Source organism: Nannospalax galili, unplaced genomic scaffold (genome assembly GCF_000622305.1).
Source record: "Nannospalax galili isolate Female #2095 unplaced genomic scaffold, S.galili_v1.0 scaffold87, whole genome shotgun sequence".
Classification (NCBI taxonomy): Eukaryota; Metazoa; Chordata; class Mammalia; order Rodentia; family Spalacidae; genus Nannospalax; species Nannospalax galili.
This window is the reverse complement of record NW_008360320.1, coordinates 8,785,622-8,809,058: the sequence shown is the minus strand read 5'-3', so window position 1 is coordinate 8,809,058 and position 23,437 is coordinate 8,785,622. Positions and strand designations below refer to the sequence as shown.

General features: G+C 35.9%; 1 protein-coding gene across 14 annotated transcripts in view; it reads right to left on the bottom strand.

Annotated features, from left to right (window-relative positions):
* Gtdc1 (glycosyltransferase like domain containing 1) overlaps nucleotides 1-23,437 on the bottom strand; it is a 447,396-nt gene that overhangs the window by 209,427 nt on the left and 214,532 nt on the right. For 10 of the 14 annotated variants that reach the window (XM_029559715.1, XM_029559718.1, XM_029559719.1 and 7 more), the window contains 2 exons: nucleotides 12,282-12,449; nucleotides 7,957-8,130 (listed from right to left, as the gene is read on the bottom strand). In XM_029559715.1, coding sequence (XP_029415575.1) covers nucleotides 7,957-8,130; nucleotides 12,282-12,449 — 342 coding nt within the window. Of the gene's footprint in view, nucleotides 1-7,956; nucleotides 8,131-9,773; nucleotides 10,077-11,805; nucleotides 11,985-12,281; nucleotides 12,450-14,522; nucleotides 14,669-23,437 lie in introns of those variants that run through there. The other 4 variants (XM_029559721.1, XM_008825191.3, XM_008825188.2 and 1 more) reach the window with 4 other exon arrangements.

Sequence of the window (23,437 nt, the reverse complement as noted above, 5' to 3'; positions counted from 1 at the left end):
CTGATGGGCCTTTTCTTTATGACAGTTATACATCTAGAGTAAGAATACTGCCCTCTTTAGCACTGTACTCAACAGGCTGCAAGACTCCTACCCTGTATCTCTATATCATACAGCCACTGGCACCATGGATATCCATGTGAAACGTGCATTCTTGAAATGAAGAGTAAAACTGTCTAAATCTTTTCTCTAATTTATGTCCTTTAATAAGTATTATCTTCTTTAGCAAAATGCTTTAGCTGTTGAGTCCCAAAAGATATTTATACTCTGGTATTATTTATACTCTGGTATATAATATTACAAAATCACTTTGTTGACCACCAATCACCTGGTAGTCCTGGAAACTTTTAGCATTAAGGAGCCATGGAATGCAACCCAGAAAAGGAGACCTGGTTAGTGACAAGACTCACTCATCAGAGGGATCCTAGGAAGACAGCTCACTGAAATGCCCTTGGTCACCTAAAGCAAAAGGAAATTACTTTCACATTAAAAAGGTTTTGGGATATTTACTGCCTTCCTTTACATGGAAACATGTACATGAAAACAGCTCATATATACCTTAAAAGTATGGCATATTTACCTCTCTTTGATGCTGTTTATACCATGTGTCAATATAATATCCTGCACTCTTAAAATGAAAGGTACTGGTTACCACTTAATCACTCTTAATAATACACACATTCTTTGTATGCACAAGCTGTGTAATCATGGAGGCATGTCTGCAGGGGTTATTTGATATGGAGTTGCCCACCCTACCATCCCATAGCTCCAAGCTGCTATGGTTTTTCACTTCCCATGTATTTTTTAAGTAGATTATCTCTCTCCTCCCTTGTTGTCAAGTTGTCAGTCAGCTGTCATGTTTTACTGCTGTCAGTAAGCCTGCCTTTATCACACCCCCAATTCAAGGCTGCTAATCTGCTGTCAGCTTAAACATCAGATAATCAAGATCTCGGAAATTGCATTAACAATAGGTGCTTGGCAGAGGACTGGATGCAGACTTTAAGATATAAGTTCTAGCTCTTCTCTGCCTATAACTATGTGATATCCAGAAGATACATAACTTATCTAGGATCTCTGGGATCTTCATCCATACAATGAGGCTGCGTGTGTGTGTATGTGTGTATGTGTGTGTGTGTGTGTGTGTGTGTGTGTGTGTGTGTGTGTATGTGTGTACATGGGGGTAGAGAGAGGGAGAGATAGAGAAGCAGATAAGACAGAGACACACAAAAAGATGTTTCATGAAGACTTGAATCCTAAATAACCGTCTATTAGAAAAAGACATACAGAACTTTTCTTACCGTCTTCAAGGTGGGGTATCACTAGACCTTTTACTTGTTGAATTTAGGGTCACTTTTCAATCATTGACTTATGTAACCTCCATGATCTGAATTAACTTATCATGTCCTCAAATCCCTTTTTCCATTTTCCCATAGAATGACTGCTTCATTGTTGATCTCCCAAGTGTTATTTCAATCTTGGGCTCATTCCTCACCAACTCCTTAGGTATGAACACCAATAGTGGTTAATGATGAAAGATGAGGAGAAAAAGGAGCCAGCCAAAGAGTCTGAGAAACAGCAGTGTTCTAGTTATTTTTCTGTTGCTGTGATAAAAGACTCTGACCAAAATCAACTTGGGAGAGAAAGGGGGTTCATTTTGCACACAGGTCCATCATTGAGGGAACTCAAGGCAGGAACCTGGAGGCAGGAACTGAAGCAGCAACAACAGAGGAACGATGCTTACTGACTCAATTTCCCTGACTTGCTCACTTACCTTTCTTACATAGCCGAGGTCTACCAGCCCAGGGATAGCTCTACCCATAGTGAACTGGGCCCCGAACATCAATTTTCATTTAAGAAAACACATCACAGACTCGAAAAAGGCCAACCAGATGAGGTTCTCACTTTTGTAGTGCCTCTAGTTTGTGTCAAGAAGATGAAACTAATCAGCACCAAGCAGTCTGTGCAAAAGTCAAGGGGCTGTATCTAGAAATCAACTAAAGAATGTGCCATAGTGTATCACATACTGCTGTTAAGGAAGATGAGTACTGAGGATAGGAATGAGAAGTATGGAACTCACTGAAGACCTTAAGAAAATGTTTCAATGCAGCAGCTTTAGAGAACAGTAAAAATGAAATTAGAAGCAGTAAATATAAACAATAGAAATGAGTCAGAGATATTATTAAAGATGTAAGAAGAAAAGGCCTTTTGTATGTTAATAAGAATTCTCTAGAACCTGTTATACTAAGTGAAGTAAGACAGACTCAGAAAAAAAATCGACATATGTTCTCCCTCATATGTGTATCCGAGAACCAGATTCTGATAAATAAGTATGCAACCAGACACAACTAGAGAAACCAGGATAATGGAAAGGAAACAGCATGGTAAAGGAAAAGAAATAACCTGAAAGAGAAAAACAGTAGGAAACAGGCCTTAATAAGGGAGATATGGATAAATTGGGTTAGTTTAAGGGAGGGGAGAGGGAAAGGTATATAAGGAACCTAGGGCATAAAGGGAAAGAAGGAGCTCAAGAGAGGGAAGACGATAGGAGAAGGGTATTAGTAAGGGAGAAAGGGGGGAAATGTGGGCACCTTATGTGGGAAAACCATGATGGAGGGGTGAGACAATGTGAGAGATAAACAATGCCTAGCTAGCTTTGAAAACCAGTGAGAACCATATTACTCCTACAACCTACTGACAAATTATACATAGCAGATCAAGAAATATATGTCTAGGTAAGGTTTATCCAAGAACAACTGGTCGTCACCCAAGATTTATCTACATGGTACACAGTAATTAAAAATACAAGACTGGTGGAACTGACCTTCTTGGGTGTTTAACAGACATACTTTGAGGCCTATAATAATTTGGTCAGAGGGACATAAAGGACAGTTTGTGCTCCTTGCCCTCCTAGGTCGACTAATTCCAGGAGACTATAAGCATCTCTAAAAATGTGCTATAATGGTGGTGGGTCACCTGTCCTCTTGATCAAGGAGGCCGAGGAGACCCCACCAGATGGACTTGAACCAGTGTCCAGTCTACAAAGAGGAGGGTCAACACAGAGGAATCATTTCTTCCATTCTTCCAAGCGAAGCCAACCATGGTTGAGCAGGACCTTTGACTTATCTTCATATAGGCGAAACTGGTAAAAAAAAAAAAAAAAAGGAGCCGGGGCTCCTCCCAAGCCCATGTGACCCCTGTGGAACAGATCTTCAAACGACCGTAAGAGTAAAAGTAAATTGGTTTATCTGGTCCAACTGTGTGGCCTTAAACACCCAAAAGGAAAGTATAACCAAAGATTAAAGGGGCCAATATAATTTCATAAGAGTCCATATGTATAGCTAAAGGCTACATAACAAGCAACAATTGCCAGACAGGTGATACCTTCTTTTGAGTTGTTGGCCAGGGTGGTTAAAGGGATTCCCAGATAGTAACCCAGATAGAACTAGGCAAATGAACAGCAGACCCCAATCTTATCCAAAGGAATATTGACAACTGATTACTGCTAGATGAGGAACAGTTGACCCTCCTAAAACAAAGACCTCTAGATAAGGCTGACTAGATTCACCAGAAGGGCAAATAGTGGGGAATGACTGGGGTGCCGACAACATAGACAGTAGCAGGGACATCAGAGTATAAGTGCTCTTGGGGGGAGGGAGGCTATGGGAGGGTGCTATCTGGGAAGTGGGTGTAAAAATAAATAAATTTATTAAATTTAAAAAATTAAAAAGATATTTCTTCATAGCATAAAAATTTGCTACTTAATAACTGGTAGATGTGAAAAACATTACCACTGAAATCTATCTGATGACTTTATATCCATGCTCAGATGCCAAGGAGCTCAGAAAGTAACCGACTGTGACTAGTAATAATCAGGTATATAGAGATTAGAAATGCATGTGCATCTTAGTGTCAATTTTATTGAAAATGAGTTTTTCTGTATGAAACTTTGTATTTTAATAGTGAAATGGAGATCATTTTTAAAGTTTAAAACCTCATTTAATTTTATGTCTTATAGGGATTATACTGAGTACAATAATGTGTAACTGTATTAATTCAATTGTAAACCTAAAAATTTACAGCCAATTTTGAAGTAGATGCATCTTAGGTTTGGAAATTGTTACTGAATATGTCAATGCTATTGTAATGAAATGCTTCTTCTGATTGTGTGGTTATTAAATCAATAATTTAAAAAAGCATGCAATGGAAAATATCTGAGGATCAACTGTAAGGCAACTGTTCTAGTTCCATCTCTGTTGCTGTGACAAACACCATGACCAAAAGAAACATAGGTCAGGAAATGGTTTATTTCAACTTATAAGTTACAGTGCATTGTTGAGGGAAGTCAGGGCAGGAAGGCAAGGCAAGAACACAAGGCAGGAACCTAGAGGCATGAGCTATGGAGGGAAACAGCTGTTGGCTCATTCTCTGGCTTGCTCAAAGGTTCACATTTAAACTTTCTAACTTTCTTCCTTCTCTCCCTCCCTCCTTCCCTCTCTCCCTGTCTCCTTCCTTCCTTCTGTTTAATTTGTTTCTGGGACAGGGTCTCACTGTGAGTACTGACTGGCATTGAACTCACTCTATTGATCAGGCTGACCTCAAACTAACAAAGATTGCCTGTCTTTCTGTGCCTGGATTAAAGGCATGCATCCCATGCTCAGCTATTTTTCTTATACACTCTAGGACCACCTGCCAATAATAGTGCCCACACTGGGCTGAACCCTACATCATCAATTAACAATCAAGACAATCCCCCAAATACATGCCCACAGGCAAATCTGATCTAGGCAATTTCTCAATTAAGGCTTTCCTCTCAGATGAAAGTCTGTGTTAAGTTGACAATTAAGGCTAACTAGGAAAAGAGTAAATGTAATAATGGAATATAGACATTGAATTGGATAAAAACACAACTGGACAAGAAGAAAAGTGAGAAGTTGGCTCAAACAATGGGTAGCAGATTCTAGTGAGATATACGGTTGTTTGTATGAAATAAAAAGAAAATAAATCTTTCTCTCTATGTACATTAAACTGGCCTCTTGGCAGAGTAGTTCTGTTTTAATGTGTTGATTGTAGGAAGGTAAGAAGGGTTAATCAATATAGTTCTCTACTTTCAGGTGGCCTCAGATGTGTCAAGTTACAGACTGCTAGGATGGGGGACTTAAGATGATGAGATATTTATTTATTTAGAGGTCTATTAAGCACTTGGCATGCACTTCAATCACTACATCACCCCAATCATACAAAGTATACACAATCATAACCACTGAAGAATGTAGGCTCAGGGTTATTCTATTGGCACTAGCTACAAGTTATTATGTAGAGGTCAAGAATCAAATACACATCTATGTGACCACGGCATTTAAGAACTTTTTCTATTCTCGATGTTTAATAAATATTATGAAATACTTTCAAGAGAACAGTATCTATTTAGCAGTTTTGTTTTAAGGAGTTCACGATGAGATGATTGAGAAGGGTAAATAGGAAGCAATAGATATTGTTAAGTCCATTACTGCTAAATGCCTACCTGATATGTTCTGAGTTTTAGCAAATAGCAACTAGTAATTCTCACTACCTTTAATAGATATGCTTTTACCTTTTCTCTGATTAACACCTACTATACTACTATATTATATACATGCTATATTAGTAACATAACTGTATCTTCTGCTTTACTGTTGTTTAAATACACTTTGCCACGAGTAAATAACATCTATGTAGGGAGAAAGATAGGCAATCAAGAGTTGCTCCTTTTTAGTCATCTCAATTATTTTTCCCTTTGGGATTGTTAAATATTTTTCAACATCTCAACAAAATAATACATTTTTAAAACTGCAGGCATCAGAATGATTTTCATTCATGCAAATAATCACTTACACTATAAGAGTTTGAGTTGTATAAAGCAAATTACCATTTGAAAATAATTCAAATACCAGTCTTGGCTAAGACCTGTTTATGAATGATATCTTGGCCAAAATATTTCTTAACCTTCTTCTATTTAGCAAGATTTCTTCATGATAATATAAAATTAAGCTATTGAATTGCCACAGGTGTATTAAACATATGATGTTTTGGAGCTTAAGTAATGCAAATGAATTTGAAAGCATATTATTTATTTGGAAATTTAAAGCAGTAATAATTCAGATGCACTACTGGCTACCTATATTCCCTCAAAGATCTAAATCTGTATAAATGTTATATAAAAAACAAAAACCATTAACAGTAAGGCTCATATTTTAAAACTTTAAGCATACAATGTTGTCTCACTTGATAACAGATCCAAACTGTAACAATTACAGCTCTCAAAAGTCAAAATTCAATCAATGTACATAACAAAATAATAAAGTCATGTATACAGACACCTTTTTTTTATTCATGGGTTTCCCATTCATGGACTCAGCCAATTACAGATGAAAATATTTGGGAAGAAAGAAGGTCTGTTTTTACTGAACTTGTGTAGCTATTTGTCCTTGTCATTATTTCCTAAATAATATCATGTTACAATGACTTATAGAGTGTTTACATTGTATTAGGGCCTCTAAACAATCCAGAGATGATTTCAAGTATACAGGAAAATGTTCATAAATTATATGAAAACACTATATCATTTTATATAAGGGACTTGAGTATCTGCAGATTTTGATTTTCTAGAGATGCCATGGAACCAATTATCTCTGGATAACAAGACATGTTTGCCTGTGCATACATGTATGTGCATACACAAGCGAGCATGCGCCAGAAAATGTACATATTTGAAAACTGATTATGATCTGAGGTAATCTGAGTTCTCTTATTTAGCGTTGCAATTTTAAAAGCAGCAAATAAACCATTCACAGTTATTGACAACTTATAAAGGCAGAAGTTGTAACAATACACAGACATTTGAATCAGAAGTCATAGACACAAACATAATCCAGTCAGTGACAATGGCAGGGAGACTTGGAGCCAATTTCTGATTCTCTGACCTTTTGTTTCTAAAGCCCATAGCGTAAGAATTGGACAATGTATTCTAACTTAAATTTTATGATACACTAATTTGATATGAGTCAGATTTTTGCCTACAGAGACACTAATAAATTAGTATTAGGAGTACAAATAAGGACCACTACCCGACAGCAAATTTTGGGTGAACTCATTAGTGTAGAACATGCAATATGGATATTAAATCATTTCTTGCCTTCATTTCAGACAGGCAGAAACAGCTTTTCTTCAACACCTTTAAAAGATGCAGTTAGAAAACAGTAGCACCACCAGCTAGTGTGAGACTCAGTGAAGTAAACTTCCTGTTCACTATGGAGAAATATTCCTAGTGGTAGCAAAAATCATTTTTCTAAGTTTAAACAAAAGTGAAGAGGAATTCCAGAATGTTCCCTTTGTGCCACATCATCCACTACTAATTCAGGGTGGGCCCAGTAACAAGGGTAATAAAAATGTCTTTAGTTAACAGGAAAGAGAAATGCAATTAAGTACATTTATAACCCAATGTGGAGGGTTTAGCTCATTATTAAGATAATAAAAATTATGAAAATGAAGAAGGAAAAGAAGAAGAAAATGGTAGGCAGAAATAAGGTCATCCAAGAAATGAGACAACATTGATTTATTTAGAGTTATTATATGCATTAGGAATACTGAATGTAAGCTGAATGGAATATGTTTCGTGATGACTTCTGGAACTAAACAACAAGTAAAGAAACAAAACCAGGAGCATTAAAAAAGTCAAAGTACCCTACTTTGGTAAGCAAATAAGAGTAAAGAAAGAAAGAATTCAAGAGCTGAACTAATCATTCAGTGGTAGATTAGATACGATTATTTAAAGTCTCTGTAAATTACACTGTAGAGAGATAGAACTCAATTGGCTATTTTTATGCAGAAAAGTCAAAACTAGCAAGAAGAATATAAATATATGTATACATTTAAGAAGCAAGTTTATAATTAAATAGTGAGAACAGAGTTAAACACACTCACCTACTCACATCAGGAAACTTGATGGGAAAGTAAATGACTTGGCACTTGGGTCTGATGATGCTTTCCAGGTTTTTAGGTCTGTGATCAGGAATTAGCTTCATAAATTTTCCAATGGAAGTCAGAAATGACTCCATATTAAAAACTGAGTTGAATACTATCACATCAGCCACTAAGCTGTAAAGAGGAAAGGCAAATGCAAAGGGTAAGCCCAGATTCATTTTGAGTTATTTTTATAAGCTCAAGACCTCTGCATATTAAACAGAGTTTACGTTGTATCTTAGATTTGCAAAGAGAACTTCATGTGAGCATCTATCCAACTGTCTCTAAAAGACTAGTTAGTTCTTAGTATTCTATCCTATGTTGGGTTGGTTGCATCAAGGAAGATAGGCAACAAAGAAATTAAATAATTTAATGAAATTACTTAAGACTTCAAACCAAAGCCTAATTCCCCTCAATGCTATGACTTTCTACCTTATTACTATTACATACAGCAAGTCCAACGATATTACTGCATACTGTACTACAGAAAACAGTATGTGTGCCACACTCCTGAGCACCTTTGAGGAGACTTCAGGTAACACTCTTTTCATAACAAGTCATGTTATCTTCATCATTGTTAAAGTTCAATTCCTGCTTAGATTTATTTGAAGAAAGTTTTTTTTTTTTTTTTTTTTTTTTTTTTGTGTGTGTGTGTGTGTGTGTGTGTGTGTAAGTGCTGGCACTACCCAGGAAGAGTGATGATCTCTCTATAAATAATTCATTTTACTATGTTATATTTAGGTCAGAGAAGTAGAAATTAGATCCTACTCATGACATAAAAGAATATATAGAAGGCCACAATATCAGGGACCTTTTGAAATAAATAAGAAAAATGTAAGGTTAACTATTGATTTTGATAAACAGGTTGTATTTCTCTAATATCTTTAAAGTAGAAATATGAAATATTGTTTTAGGAAACCATGAAAGATTTTAGGTGATATAAACATGTCAGCAATTTTCTACATGCCTATAACACTTTCTTTGCTATCAATGAATACTAATGATAACTGTAGAAGAAGTTAACAAAAAGCTGGAGGTGTAGTGTGATGTAATTTTTGGTCAAAAATTAATTTGATGTCTTGATTTTTTAAAATGTCTGTGATGCCTGATCTTGATTGCGAAACTGACACACCTGGGAAGGAAAACCTTAAATGAAGAAGTATGTCCATCAGAGTGGCCTGTGGGCATATCTGTGGGGCATTTTCCTGATGGCTATATGGCAAGACAAAGAGGGTCTAGTCCACTGTGGGCTATACCATCCTTTGGCAGGTGGGCCTGGGCTGCATAAGAAAGATAGCAGAGCAGGAGCTTGGGGGAAAGCCAGTGAGCAGCAGTTCTTCAGAGTTCCTGCTTAAAATTCCTGCCTGTCGGAGTTCCTACTTTGACTTCTCTAGATTATGAAATAAACCCTTTCCTCCCCCAACTTGTTTTTTGACCTGGTATTTATCACACACCAATAGAAAGCAACCTAGAGTATCGTCTTAGTTGTTTAACCAGCAATTCAGTGTCACTGAATCTCAATAAAATACATACAAACACTTCTATAAGAAGATAAACATGATCAAGTAGACAAATCAGTTAGTTTTCTTTCATACTCTAAATTTATACCTCAGTGAGACTGAAAAGAAAGCATGCCTTTAGAGCTACAGAACATAAGTAGATAAAATAAGAATATAATAACTAACCCTCGGTTTAGTTTATAACATACTTACTAAGGCAGGCATGTTTGCTATTGTTAGTAGACAACAGAAGAAAAACCTACTGAAAGGAATACTGACCTGCCATCCCTGTGCCTCCCCCTCCAAAGCTGCGTTTACATAGGAGTTTTTATTTTATTTCTTTGTTTTGGGGTTTTTTTTTTTTTTTTTCAGTTGTTACCTGGTAAAAATTTGGGGAACAGAGGCAATAACAGCATGGATAATCAACAGAATGGCATGAAAGTGCTGACACAACACCAAGCAATAAGGAATCCAATATAATATACCAAAAATGGAAGGATGTCTTTACAGCTTGTCTGTTTGCACCATATGTCACATATTGTAATAGAGATCCAGGGTTCATAATATATAGTTATAGCCTGTGTTCATAAGTCAGAGGGTTAGTAAAACCTCTGTTTAAGGTGAGTGCTTATGTTCATCATCTTTAAAATCTTTAACTACCACATGGTCAAGAAAAATCTGACAGTGCCCCCCCCCAAAAAAGCAGAAGTCAGCAAAAAAAAAAAAAAGAAACATTTGAGGAAGAAGTCATACTTTTGGAAGGAATCAGGACAGAATTGGTTTCTGACATTCTTATTTTTCCTCTGGACAACTGTGAAATATTTTTTTCCCAACAATAAGCCAAACAATGACGCAGTCCACTTATTTCTGTCCAAGCTTGTCTATCAGTTTACCTCTTGAGAAATACTGAAAAATTGTGTGTAGGTTTTTATAATCTCACTCCATATGAGGAAAAACAATTACTTATAAAAGAGAAGAGGAACAAAAGAGCTGAAATTTTTTTTTAGTATCTGCCCTCCTTGGGCATACAACCCAAATATTATCAATCTCAAAAATTTAGTCTATGTTGTTAAAGATTGATTATGTTTTATAGAAGTACACTTTTTTTGCATATTTCCTCTCTCATACGAAAGGGTGTAATTTCCATTAACTTTAAATCCACTCATAAAAGAAAAAAATAAACTTAATTTTTTTCTCCATGATTTTTCAGGGTAATAAACACACACTATCTGAGGAAAGAATGATGCTAATTTCAAGAAATCATAAGAATCTAACAAATGTTTTACATATTGATATAAAATGATTTCATTTTCATTTTTAAAACATTTTCTCTTTGCCATTTCAGGATAAAATAAAGTATTTTAATTTTATTATGAAATTTTAAAATGGTTGCTTTTTTATGAGACATCTGATGTGAAGCAGCTCTGCTCTGTTTTGATAGCACTGCTCCTTCACAACTGAAGCAGCTTGTAAAAATGATTGCAGGAAAACACTTAAAAATGCTCAGAACAAAATTATTACCGTATAGCTGTTTTTCTATGTCATCTAAACTGAGGAGCAGACTTCCAAGAAAGTCTGTTTAAACACATTATCAATCTCTGTAGCCAGTAACTATTAATGAAGGGGAGTAACATGTTTGCAATCAGTACCAAATTGATTCCATTTGATTTGTGCAGTAATATAAGATTCTATATAGCAAATCTAGTACAGGGCTATTATTAATGTCTTCCATTAAGTATCAGGATACACACTACACTGAAGTAACATAGAAAAGGCCCCTCACACTTTTGAAATGTCACAGTAGTTTAAGGATATGTCATTTCAGAAGGATAAGCTGGGGACTGCAGTTGAGAGGCAGAGAACACTAAGAGATTCATGTTCCATGTTCCCAATTTCTATCTTAGGAAGAAAAAAAAAAAAAAAAGAAGCAAACAAACAAAATTGTGGGAGTTACAAAATTCCATGATGTATGGAGCTTTAACTGTCTGTTAGATTTCTATTTTAATTAAACTGAATATAGTGAAAGTGGCTGTAAACACGAACTTGTTACCATTTCTAAAGTGTCATGGAATCAAAGGGTGAAGATATTTATTAACTTCTGCTTCTATTTTGAATGTCATGAAACTCAGAGTGAGATAACTAGACTGTTGATAAATGTATGCATATATGTATCTTATAAAAAGAATAGCTGTGACGTAATATATACTACAGAAACACAAATAATCACTATTACGGACGGAATTTTTAAATACCTGCACCTGCCTTAAGGTATTTATATATTTAGAGTAGGTCTCCAGATTTTAAAACTTACCATCTAAAAAAAAGATGGGGGTGGGCTAAAGAGGTGGCTTAGCAGTTAAGAGTGTTTCTTGCACAGTCATGAGGATTGGAGTTTGGCTTCAAGTGTCCACATAACATGCTGATCATGTGCCACATGCCTGTAACCCCAGCTCCAAGGGCAAAGACAAGAGGATCTCTAGGATTTTCTGGCTTCAAGACCAGAAGAGAAAAACAGGAGCATGAGGTTCTCAGAGAGAGAACTTGTCTCAAAGGAATAGGTGGAGGGTGATAGAGGAAGACACCCAATGCCCTCCTCTGACCTGTGCACACTCATCTACCCCCCCACCCGGATAGGGATGGGAACACACACACACACACACACACACACACACACACACACCCCACTCGCGTGCATGAGTGTGCGTAAATAAATAGGGAGGGGGTACAGGTCAAATAAATGAGAGGGTACATGTCAAAGAACCAAAATTTGATGCAATCTATACCTACCATGAGAGAATTTGGTTGTATCCATATTGAAAATCCCTCTCCTGATATTTCTTGACAGGATATACCAATTGATTTTCATGGAAGTAAAGAATCTTTTTCAATTTCCCCAGGTCAGGCCGAAGAGCAGCCAGTTCCGTCAGGTTAAGCACTGAGCTTGTAAAGAGTATCCTAAGAAAGAAATGAGGGCTTACTGTTCCAAACATTCCTGAAGGGTCATCCTTTACCCTTCTCTTCTTTCCTCTTCCCACCCCAAGAAACACATATGTCCTATAGGGACACATGAATAGATGAGCCTTAATACCATGTAGAAGCATTCTAAATTTTGAGCTCTTGAAAAGCAGCTGCTAAGAACTATAAAAGCCTTGAATTTCATTGGTCTCAGCTCAGTTCAGTTACTGCGAGATGGGGGAAAAAATAAAACTGGATGGATTTTATTGAAAAAGTCAAGAAAGGCTCTATTTGAAGGACAAATGGAACAAAGATAAGGCTGACTAGGGAATACTTTGCTTGCCAGTTTCATTACTCTTTACTTCTTTATTCAAGCAACTACTGAAATTCAATATACAAGCAGGAATGGCACATGTTCCTGTTATGACAAAACTCTTTGATTTATACAGTAGATTTATCTAGTTTAGTCTTTCCCTCCTGGCATCTTTTCTCAACCCCTTTTAAAGTATTCTATAACACTTGCATTAAAGAATTTTTCTTCTCCATTACTAGAATGCTAATGGCTAGCAATATGTTAAATCTCTTAAATAAAGCACACATAAAATATTGATAAAAGGTTAATTGCAGAAAGAGCCTGAAAATTTACCTATCTATGTTTATTTTAAAAAAAAGTATTTATTCTTACTCCACATTTACTTGGATACCTACTTCGTGACAGGGGCAAGCCAAGAAGAACAGAAACGTTCAACAAAACATTCCACTAGGATGAATGCTGTCTATTACACAGTCATGTCACAGTAAGGTATTTAAAGGAATAAACATAAAAAGAGTAACATGGTTTCCTGACAAGATGTCTACCACAAACAGATGCAGAAAAGGGATGGCATCTGAGCAGCTGAGATATACATAACTTGTCTCTGATAAAGCATCACCTTTATAACATAGTATCACATCACTTAGACCTTATGGATCAATTTCCACTCTAAAAAACTGAAGTGCAAAAAGGTTAGAAGTTTTACCTGTGATCACTCACACTACTACACAGTGCCAGAACAAAGACTAATGGTCTAAGGCAGAAATGTTTTCATTTTACCACAGTTATGAACTCATTGTAGACCACTTACCATGCAAATGCTTTTCCCCCCTTATACTTTATAAATAAAAAATATCATCCCTGTTATTACCATGATTACCACTACTATAAATCTCCTTTTGCTAACAAGCCAAATGGTCTAACTTCAGGCATATATATGATCTGCAGAATCAGCCTTTCACACAAAAAGAATGACTACATACTAAATACATATTGCATTAATAGGAATTCAAGCAACTTCTTTACAGGCCAAAGAAGTATTTAACATCAAAAGCAAGTAATGCTTCTATAAACCACAGTGTTTGTATTATAGTCTCTCTCTTTAAAGATTAAAAAACTTATGCCAGGTGTGGTGGTGCATGCCTTTAATCCCAGCACTTGGGAGGCAGGGGAAGGTGGATATCTGTGAGTGCAAGGAAGCCTGGTCTACAAAGTGAGTTTCAGGACAGCTGGGACTACAGGGAGACACTGTGTCAAAATAAATAAATAAATTAATTAATTAATTAATAATAAATAAATAAATAACAAACTTATAAAGGTACATTTATTTTTAATATATCTATCAATACTGAACTAAATAGAAAAATTGTAGTTCGATAATACCTTTTGTCTAATGATACCCTCCACCACTACCAAATACAATTCTTCCTAAAATTTAATATTCAAAAATTTGGAAATTGAAGATATTTGGATACATGGAAGACTGATCATCTATAAGAGAAAAAAAATAACAAAATAGTAACTTGAACTAATCAATATTCTGTATAAAATGGAATGGGCACTGTGGTGGTTTGAATGAGAATGTCCCCTACAGGTTCCATGGAAATTCTGGGAATTTTGTCACCAGATGGTGGTGGCTGCTTTGGGAGGTTTTGGGAAGTGTGGCCTTGCTGGGCTTTGGGAATTCTTAAGCCTTGCCTCTTTGTTTCCTTTGAGTGTTTAGCTTTCTGATCATGCTCTGGCCACTTCATCAGGCTTACCTGCCATGATGGAATCTAATCCCCCTGGAACCTGGAACTGTAAACTCAAATAAACTCTTCTTCCAGTAAGTTCCCGTGGTCACAGTGTTTTATCACAGCAACAAAGACAGAAGTTGGTACCAGGAATGGGGAGCCAGGTTCCTGCCTTTGCTTCCATCAATGATGAATTGTGACCTGGGAGATATAAGATAAAGCAAACCCTTTTCTCTCCAAGTTGGTTTTGGTCAGTATATTTCTAACAGCAACTGAAAGTAACTAGAATAGATAGCAACTTGGCGGTCTAGTTATTGAGTCCTCCTCTCTACTTTCCTTGCATCCTCTCCCCTCATCATACACATCACTACAAGCAAAGGCATTATTTTAATTTTTAATTTTCTTGAGGGTTTCTGGTAATGCTACATTCTGAACATACAAAGGGTACAAAATGAAATTTTTTCCAGAATATTTCAAAGGACGGTGCCAGTCTATCACTGTCTGCAAAGCACTTATACATACTGTTACTGTAGGTCATTTTGTCTCTTAATTAAGGCAAGACACCATATGTCCATAGTTTTGGCGTGTACTATAAAACAGGGGGAAAGAGGGTCCTCTAAAGGGTTCTTAGTCTCATTCATAAAAGAATTGAAGAATGGAGCCAAATGGCAGAAAGCAGACAGACTTACAGAGACCTACGTGACTGTGGCTGGTCAGAAGTTCTTCAGAGTTCTGCATTACAAGGCCAGATTCCAGGCAGGGAAAATTTGCTACCTCATTAATGTACCAGGTATTCAGTCCATCTATTTAGCATAACTTAAGGTGAACCTGCATAGGGAGGGGTGGTTCTATCACCAGCTGATTCACCAGTGAGACTGAAAAGGTGGGTCCTCCAATGGATAGACTAGGGATTTTATAGTCTTGACCAGTTAAACTAATGGGGCTTTTTGCTACTCTAACATTCCCCCCTTTGATGAGGTAACTCTAAAATCTTTTAGGGATTAGATAAGAGCTCCCAAATACTTATGACATTTTTGGCCTTTGGAACACAGAATGTAAGCAAAGGCATTTTTAATCGGTAAGTTTTGAGCAAACTCAATGTTTTGGATACCAGTCAGAAAAATGCATTAAATATAGTCCCGTATGCTTTATTAACTACAAGAAAAAATAGTAAAATTTATAAAAAGGGAGAAATCTGAAAAATACAAACTTAACCAAGTGATCAGTGTAACATGACCAATAGGGGACATGGTGATACCACACATTCCTGAATGTGATACACTGAGAGTCAAATCACCAATGTAGTATTCTTGCAAAAAATGTTTCATCTGAATTTGGTCATAAGGAAATAAATACACAAATATTCTGCAAAATAACTGTGGTAGATCTTGAAAAACAGAGATGCCATAAAGGAAAAGAAATATACATTAAAGAAATATAAAGTCTCTAAACTAAAATCCAATGTATTCAGTTAGGTATTGAAATGCAGGAAGAAAAACAGCTATGAAGGATGTATTATCAGGTCAATACAGAAACTTTGAATTTGGTTCAAGAGTAAGATTAAAAATTTCAATTCAGGTTGAATTTCTTTTATTATAACTCTGTGGGAGAATATGCTCCTTATTTTTTTCAGATGATTCATGTCAAATCATTTATATGTGATTTTTCATAGTACTACAACAAATTTTTAAAATGCTACTAGTAAGAACTGGATATAGTGATGCGTACCTTTAATCCCAGAACTCAGGAGGCAGAGATAGGTGGTTATCTGTGAGACTGAGAACAGCCTGGTCTACATAGTGAGCTCCAGGCCAGTGAGGGCTACAGAAAGACAATGCCTCAAAATAAAACAAAACAACAAAAACAAAAGCCTATAGATTTGGAGTAGTACTTAAATGGTAGCAAATAAAAAGAAAAATTCATTCTACACCCCGTAACAAACTCACACATCTAGCCACATCCAACTGTAACTTGACAGGTGAAGATTTTCCTCAGTGCGGTGCAATACATTCAGTAGAAAAGTGACAGTGATTTTCACAGGCTTAATAATCTGACACTAGCAACATCAACATTCTCTTTGGTGTTTAATCATTTAAAAAAGTTGTATCTTATAACCAATATTGAAACAGAACTCATTTTTTCCCATTATTAGTGTTAACATACTCTTTGCTTTTTCACTTCTAAAGTGGTAAGTGGAACAACAGGTAAGTCTTGGAATCCTTAGCTCTACAAACCCCAAGCAATGAAAATGCCCATAAAAGGAATGCAGCTATAAACCATGGGCAACTGCTACCTGAACTACAAATTTTAAAAAGTTGACTAATGGAGGGCTGGAGAGACAACTCAGCGGTTAAGAGCACTGAATGCTCTTGCAAAGGACCTGAGTTTGATTCCCAGCACCCACATGGTGGCTAATAATCATCCATAACTCCAGTCAGATGCTTTCTTCTGACCTCTGCAGCACTGCGCGACAAGGGTGCACTTACACACATGCAAGCAATACTCTTATACACACACGCAAGCAATACTCTTATACACACACACAAAATAATTTTTAAATAATAAATAAAAATTTTTTTGAAAAATAGTTGACTAATAAACGGCATCACTCCATCAGGCACTCACCCTCAGTTACCAATGCTCATTTTGCCTCAGATGCCATTTAAGCAATAAAGCTGCACAATTATACTTTATCATCCCATAGTGTGTCTCTGGAAGGAAAAGGCACAAGGTCAGAGCAAAAACAACTAGGAAAAAGATAATTCCTGGCAGTTGCTGCTTGAGCATAAGTTAAATTGACCCAGCATCGCAGCATGAAGATGTAATAAAGTTTTATGTTTAATATTTTTAAATTAACATAAAACCAAGAAAAAGCAGTTGGGCAATCTTTCACAAACATAACATACTACAATCACTGTATAAGCTGAATTAGTACTTATGACCATGATTCTACAGAATTAAGCTGTTTTTAGCCCACCAAAGAGCTTAAAATTGCAACTTTTGTCTCTGTAAAGGAAACCTATATTTTAAATGTCTGCTAAATTCAAATTAACAGCTACATCATTAGCTTACCATTTTGCTTAAGTACAAGTAAGTTGCTATTACAATCACTTAACCAAAATGGCACTATGCTACAAGCACATTAATACCATTCCATGGATTTGGAAAAGTGTCCATATACATGTTTTGGTTATTTCCAGTGGATACTGTATCTATAATTTAAATCATATTGGCTTGAAAAAAAAAATCAAAGCAATTTAACACAATTAAATTTAAGATTAGGGAATTTATTCTTCTCAGTTTAAATATAAGCTATCCACTTTTTACTCTCTTCACTTAATATATAAAGAGAAGTGCTGAAATTTACCTAAGTGCTGTAGTGAAATGAGTATTGTTTTCAAGATGCATGCTTTTGCATCAGAAATGGTATCGAAGGGCAGTGAAATACAAACAGGGGGCAGATATTCAATATTTCAGCCACCACACATGCACTCTTAGTGAGCTATATTATCTCTAGCTTGCCCCATGAAATATTTTCAGCAGACTCCTCCACCCCTAAAACCACTATAACAGGACACACAATTAAATGCAGACAGCAATTTGGACCATACCACTCCTTCTTAAATAATTTTTAAAATTTTTATTTTTTTTTATATGCATGAGTGTATTGCCTGCATGTGTATAAGTGCACCCATGTCGTGCAATGCCTGCGGAGTCAGAAAAAGATCTCAGATCCCCTGGAGCTGGAGTAACAGATGGTTGTTAACTGCTATGTGCGTACTGGGAATCAAACCCGGGTCCTCTTCAAGAGCAATCAGTGCTCTTAATGGCTGAGCCATCTCTCCAGCCCCTCAAATAAAATTTTTATAGTTTTAGTAGGCCTTTGACAAAAGGGCAAATGCTTCTTGTGTATCATTCTGCTCAGTACCTGTACTCAGTCAGGATTCATGTGCTCAACTTCATTAGCAAAGTTTGTTCTTTTCTTCCTTCTTGTAGATTCTTGCTCCTTGATAGCTATTCTCTAAGATTTTAGCTTCCATGGTTGCAGTACCAGGGATTTTATAAGATAATGGAGAGTCCTACAACATATGACCAGCCATATATAGTGAAGACCACTTGAAACATGAAGGGTACAACTGAATTTTTTTTTCCTGATTTGATCTATTTAATTTAAATTAAATAGCCATATGTGGCCTCTATCATTCTCTAAATGGACCATCTTTCTATAACCACAGTCCTTCACTCATGGTGCTCAAACACAATTGCTTGCCTAAGCTGATTTTCCTGAACAATTTCTTCACCTTTTGTTGAAAACTTTATTTCTAAGTTCATTTTAATTAGCTCAACATCACCTATTGGGCTGTCCAATTCTAGAATGGCATTATGGTGTTTTTGTTTTTCCTTTAATGACTAAAAAGTGTGTGCTTCATACAAAAACTGATTTAAACACAAAACTACAAAGTAAATATCACCTATTATCACTTTAAACAGGGGTTTATCTACCAAATATTAATCATCTATTATTTGCAAGGTACTAGGCTCAGTGATGGAAAAAGGAAAGAAAAGAGGAAGCAAAAAGAAAATTATAAGGTTGAGACCTTGTAACTGAACAGAGACCAAGAACTTGGTTCGGTGTGCAAGTGTTCAGGGATGAAGCAGAAGAATTACATGGACCTTTGAAAAACACAAGCTGTATTTCAGGGTTAGACCACTGAGACTGAAAGATTTCAAGTAGGAACATGATTTGAGTGTTTTAATCTTTTCACTTTGTACTAAGTATAACTTCTTGCAGAGGCTCAATAGATGCTTTTAACATACTAAAAAATATTTTTAGGGGCTGGAGGTATGGCTCAGCTGTTAAGAGCACTGGCTGCTCTCACAGAGGAACTGGGTTCAGTTCCCAGGACCCAGATGGTGGCTAACAACCATGTGTGATTCCAGCTCTAAGAGATCCGATGCACTCTTCTGGCCTCCATGGGCAGAGTGCCAAACACTCAGGAGCATAAAATAAAAATAAATAAATTAATTAGTTAAAAAATATTTCTAGACAAACATGACTGTAATCACAGTGTTTAAGTGGTGGAAGGACTTTAAGTTTGAGGCCAGCCTGGTTACATAGTGAGTTTGAAGCAGCCTAGACTATATAGCTAAATCTTGTCTCAAAAAAAATTATAAAACATGATTTTCAATAAACTTCATTCAGAGTTATACCACAGTATCTTTAACCAGGACAAAGTTTTAGACTGAAATATCTATTAAACTTTGAATTTTTTGTATATAATCTCTTATATTTTTATTACTTTAATTTACACTTTTCACAAAAATTTTAAGATTACTTTTCAGACCAAAAAAATTTTCCCCAACTACCATTATACTCTAGGGAGTCATTTGAGGATGTAAGGAGAAAAGGAAATTAACACTGGCTCTGAGTGAGATTATAGGGCTGGGGCTGGACTGGGAAAAAGGAACAAGGGATGGTGTCAAATGGTGAGCCTGGAGAAAGGAGCTGTGAAAGGAGAGCTACTGCTTCCTTCCCTTTATCACTTCCCAGTGCTGTAGAATAGGCATGCACTGATACAAACATACACAGGTGAAAATTACTCTCTAACATCTCAAAATTCATTGGCTTTGACACATTTTTAATCCATGAAACCTGTGTAGAAAAATTACTGAGTTCTAATATTCATTAATCATCAACATACAAAATTCATTTTAACAGTTTGCCTTATTTGTCAGATATTTCATCGTAATTAGAGCAATTCTCCTGCATACTGAAATGCAATGGACTTTCAAAAACCTTCAAGAAGCAAAATGTTTCCCTCTTTGGATACTTTAAAAACCTATACTCCATTAAGTTAGAAAACCTAAAAAAAGGAAAAAGAAAAGACAAATTTCTGCATTCATTCAAACCACAAAGAAGAGATCAACAACTTAAAGAGACCCATAACAAATAAGGAAATTGAAAGAGTAATACAAAGCCTTCCTACTTTAAAAAAAATAATTCTCCCAGACCTTCAATAAAGATACAGAACCAAGAATTTTTTAAATTGTGAAGAGGAAAAAAGAAAAAGAAACAGAAAGAGAACTCCAAAAATCTTGCACAAAGCCAAGATTACTATAATGCCAAAACCAGGTAAATTTATAGTAACAAGAAAATGAACACGTATTCAAAACCTCTCAATAAAATGCATGAAAACTGCATAAAACTGTATATTCAAAAAATCATCTATCCAGGTGTGGTGGTGCATGCCTTTAGTCCCAGCAAAAGCAGATGGAGCTCTGTGAGATGCAGGCCAGCCTGGTCTACAAAGCAAGTTCCAGGTCACCTGAAGCTACAGGGAGTCTCTGTCTCAAAAAACAAACAAAAAAGATCACCCATAATATCAAGTTGGCTTTATGCCAAAGATGGAAGGATGGTTCACTAGATGTAAGTCAATAAATGCAATACATTATGTAATGTGGACTTAAAAGACAAAAAAATCACATGGCCATCTCAATACATGGAAAGGCTTTGATAAAATTCAACATGCTTTCATGATGAAGGGCTAGAGAAAACAGAACAGGAGGGAACATACCATAACACAGTAAAGGCTATATATGACAAACTCACAGCCAACATCATTAGACATGAGAAAAATTTGAAGAACTTCCATTAAAATCAGGAATGAGACAGGGTTGTTCACTAACCCCACTCCTTCAATATATAAAGCCCTAGCAAGAGCAATAAGAGAAGAAAACTGAAGAAAAACTAACAGGAAAGAAGCAGTCAAAGCATCCCTCTTTGTAGATGATACGATATGATACATAAGAGATCTCAAAAGTTCTACCAGGAAACTTCAAGAAATGATCACTTTCAGAAACATGGCAGGATAAAAATCAACTTATAAAAACCAGTAGTCTTTTTATATACCAGTAACAAGCAGGTGGTGAAAAAGACCATGGAAACACTCTCACTGACAATAGCTTCAAAAAGAAAAACCAAACTCTAGGAATAAATTTAAGCGAAGAGGTGAAAAAAATCTCTACAACGAAAACCTTAAATCTCTGAAGAAAGAGAATGAGGAAGACACTAGAAGATGGAAAATCTCTCATATTCAATATTGGTAGAATTAATATTGGGAAAATGATAATCCTACAAAAATCAATTTATAGATCCAAGGCAATCCCAATCAAAATTGCCATGACATTATTCACAGGAATAGAAAAAAATCCATAAATTCATATGGAAGCACAAAGACTCTGGTGAGCCAAAAGAATTTTGAGCAAAAGGAACAAAGATACAGCGATTACCATACTAGAATTCAAGCTATATAACAGAGCTAGAATAATAAAAGCAGCACACTACTGGCACAAATGTAGACATGTAAATCAATGGAACAAAACAGAAAACCCAAACATGAGCATAGTAATTACATCCCATCTGACATTTGATAAGAGACCAAAAATACATCCTGGAGGAAAGACAGCTTCTTCAACAAATGATGCTGGGAAAACTGGTTGTGTACAGGTAGAAGAATGAAATTAGACTCAAATTTAATAGTGCGTGTGCACACACACACACAAACTCCAAATGGACTTCAATATGAAACTTGGATGATGAAACTGTTAGAAGAAAACAATTAGCATCTTATAAGACATAGGTGCAGCAATGACTTTCTGAATTTGACTCCATTCATCAGGAATTAAGGCCAGCAATGGACAAATGGAACATAATTAGACTAAAAGATTCTGTACAGCAAAGGAAACAATCAAGCAAATAAGAAGCAGTGTGGGAGAATATCTTTGCCAGCTACACATCTGACCGAGGATTATAATATACAGAATACATAAAGAACTCAAGAAACAAAGAATTGAGAAAAAACAATGGCTCAGTTAAAAAATGGGACTATGAATCTGAACAGAGTTCTCCAAAGAAGAAATGAAAATGGCTAAGAAATACCTTAAAACATTATTCAACATTCTGAACAATTAGGGAAATGAAAATTGAAACCACTTTCAGATTTCCTCTTAACCCAGTCAGAATGGCTAAGATCAAGAAAAGAAATGGGGGAAAAAAAAAATGCTGGCAAGGGTATGGGGGAAAATGAACCCTCATTCAATGCTGGTGGGATTGCAGAAATGGTGCAACCACTATGGGAATGAGTGTGGATAATTCTCAAAAAGTTAAAAGTAAATCTACCATATAACTAAGCTACACCATTCCTGGGCATATAGATACAGAGGACTAATGTGGACTAATATGTAATAATCACTAAAGAAAAGAAGGTCTACAAAGAAAATTTTGTATTGTTAAAGAAAGAGATTAAGGAAGACACCAGGAGATAGAAGGATCTCTCATGTTCATGGATTGGAAGAATTAATATTGTGAAAATGACCATCCTACACAAAGCAATATATAGAAACAATGCAATCTCAATAAAAATCCCCATGATATACTTCACAAAATTAGAAAAAATCCACACTTAAATTCATATGGGAACACAAAAGACCCCGAATAGCTAAAGTAACCCTGAGCACAAAAAGCAATGCTGGGGGGATTACTATACCAGATCTCAAAGTATACTACAGAGCTATAGTCATAAAACAGCATACAGCATAGTACTGGTGCAAAAACAGACACATAGATCAATGGAACATCATTGAAGATCCAAACCTGAGTACACTCAATTTGAGCCACCTGTTATTTGACAAAGGTACCAAGAACACACAATGGAGGAGAGACAGTATCTTCAACAAATGGTGCTGACAAAACTGGATCTGTACCTGTAGAAGAATGAAATTAGATCCTTATCTTTCACCTTGCACAAAAGACAACTGCAAATGAATCAAAGACCTCAATGTGAAACTGGAAACTCCGAAACTATTAGAAGAAAATATTGGCAGTAACTTACAAGATACAGGTATAGGAAAGGATTTTCTACATCAGACAAAAGTTGCTCAGG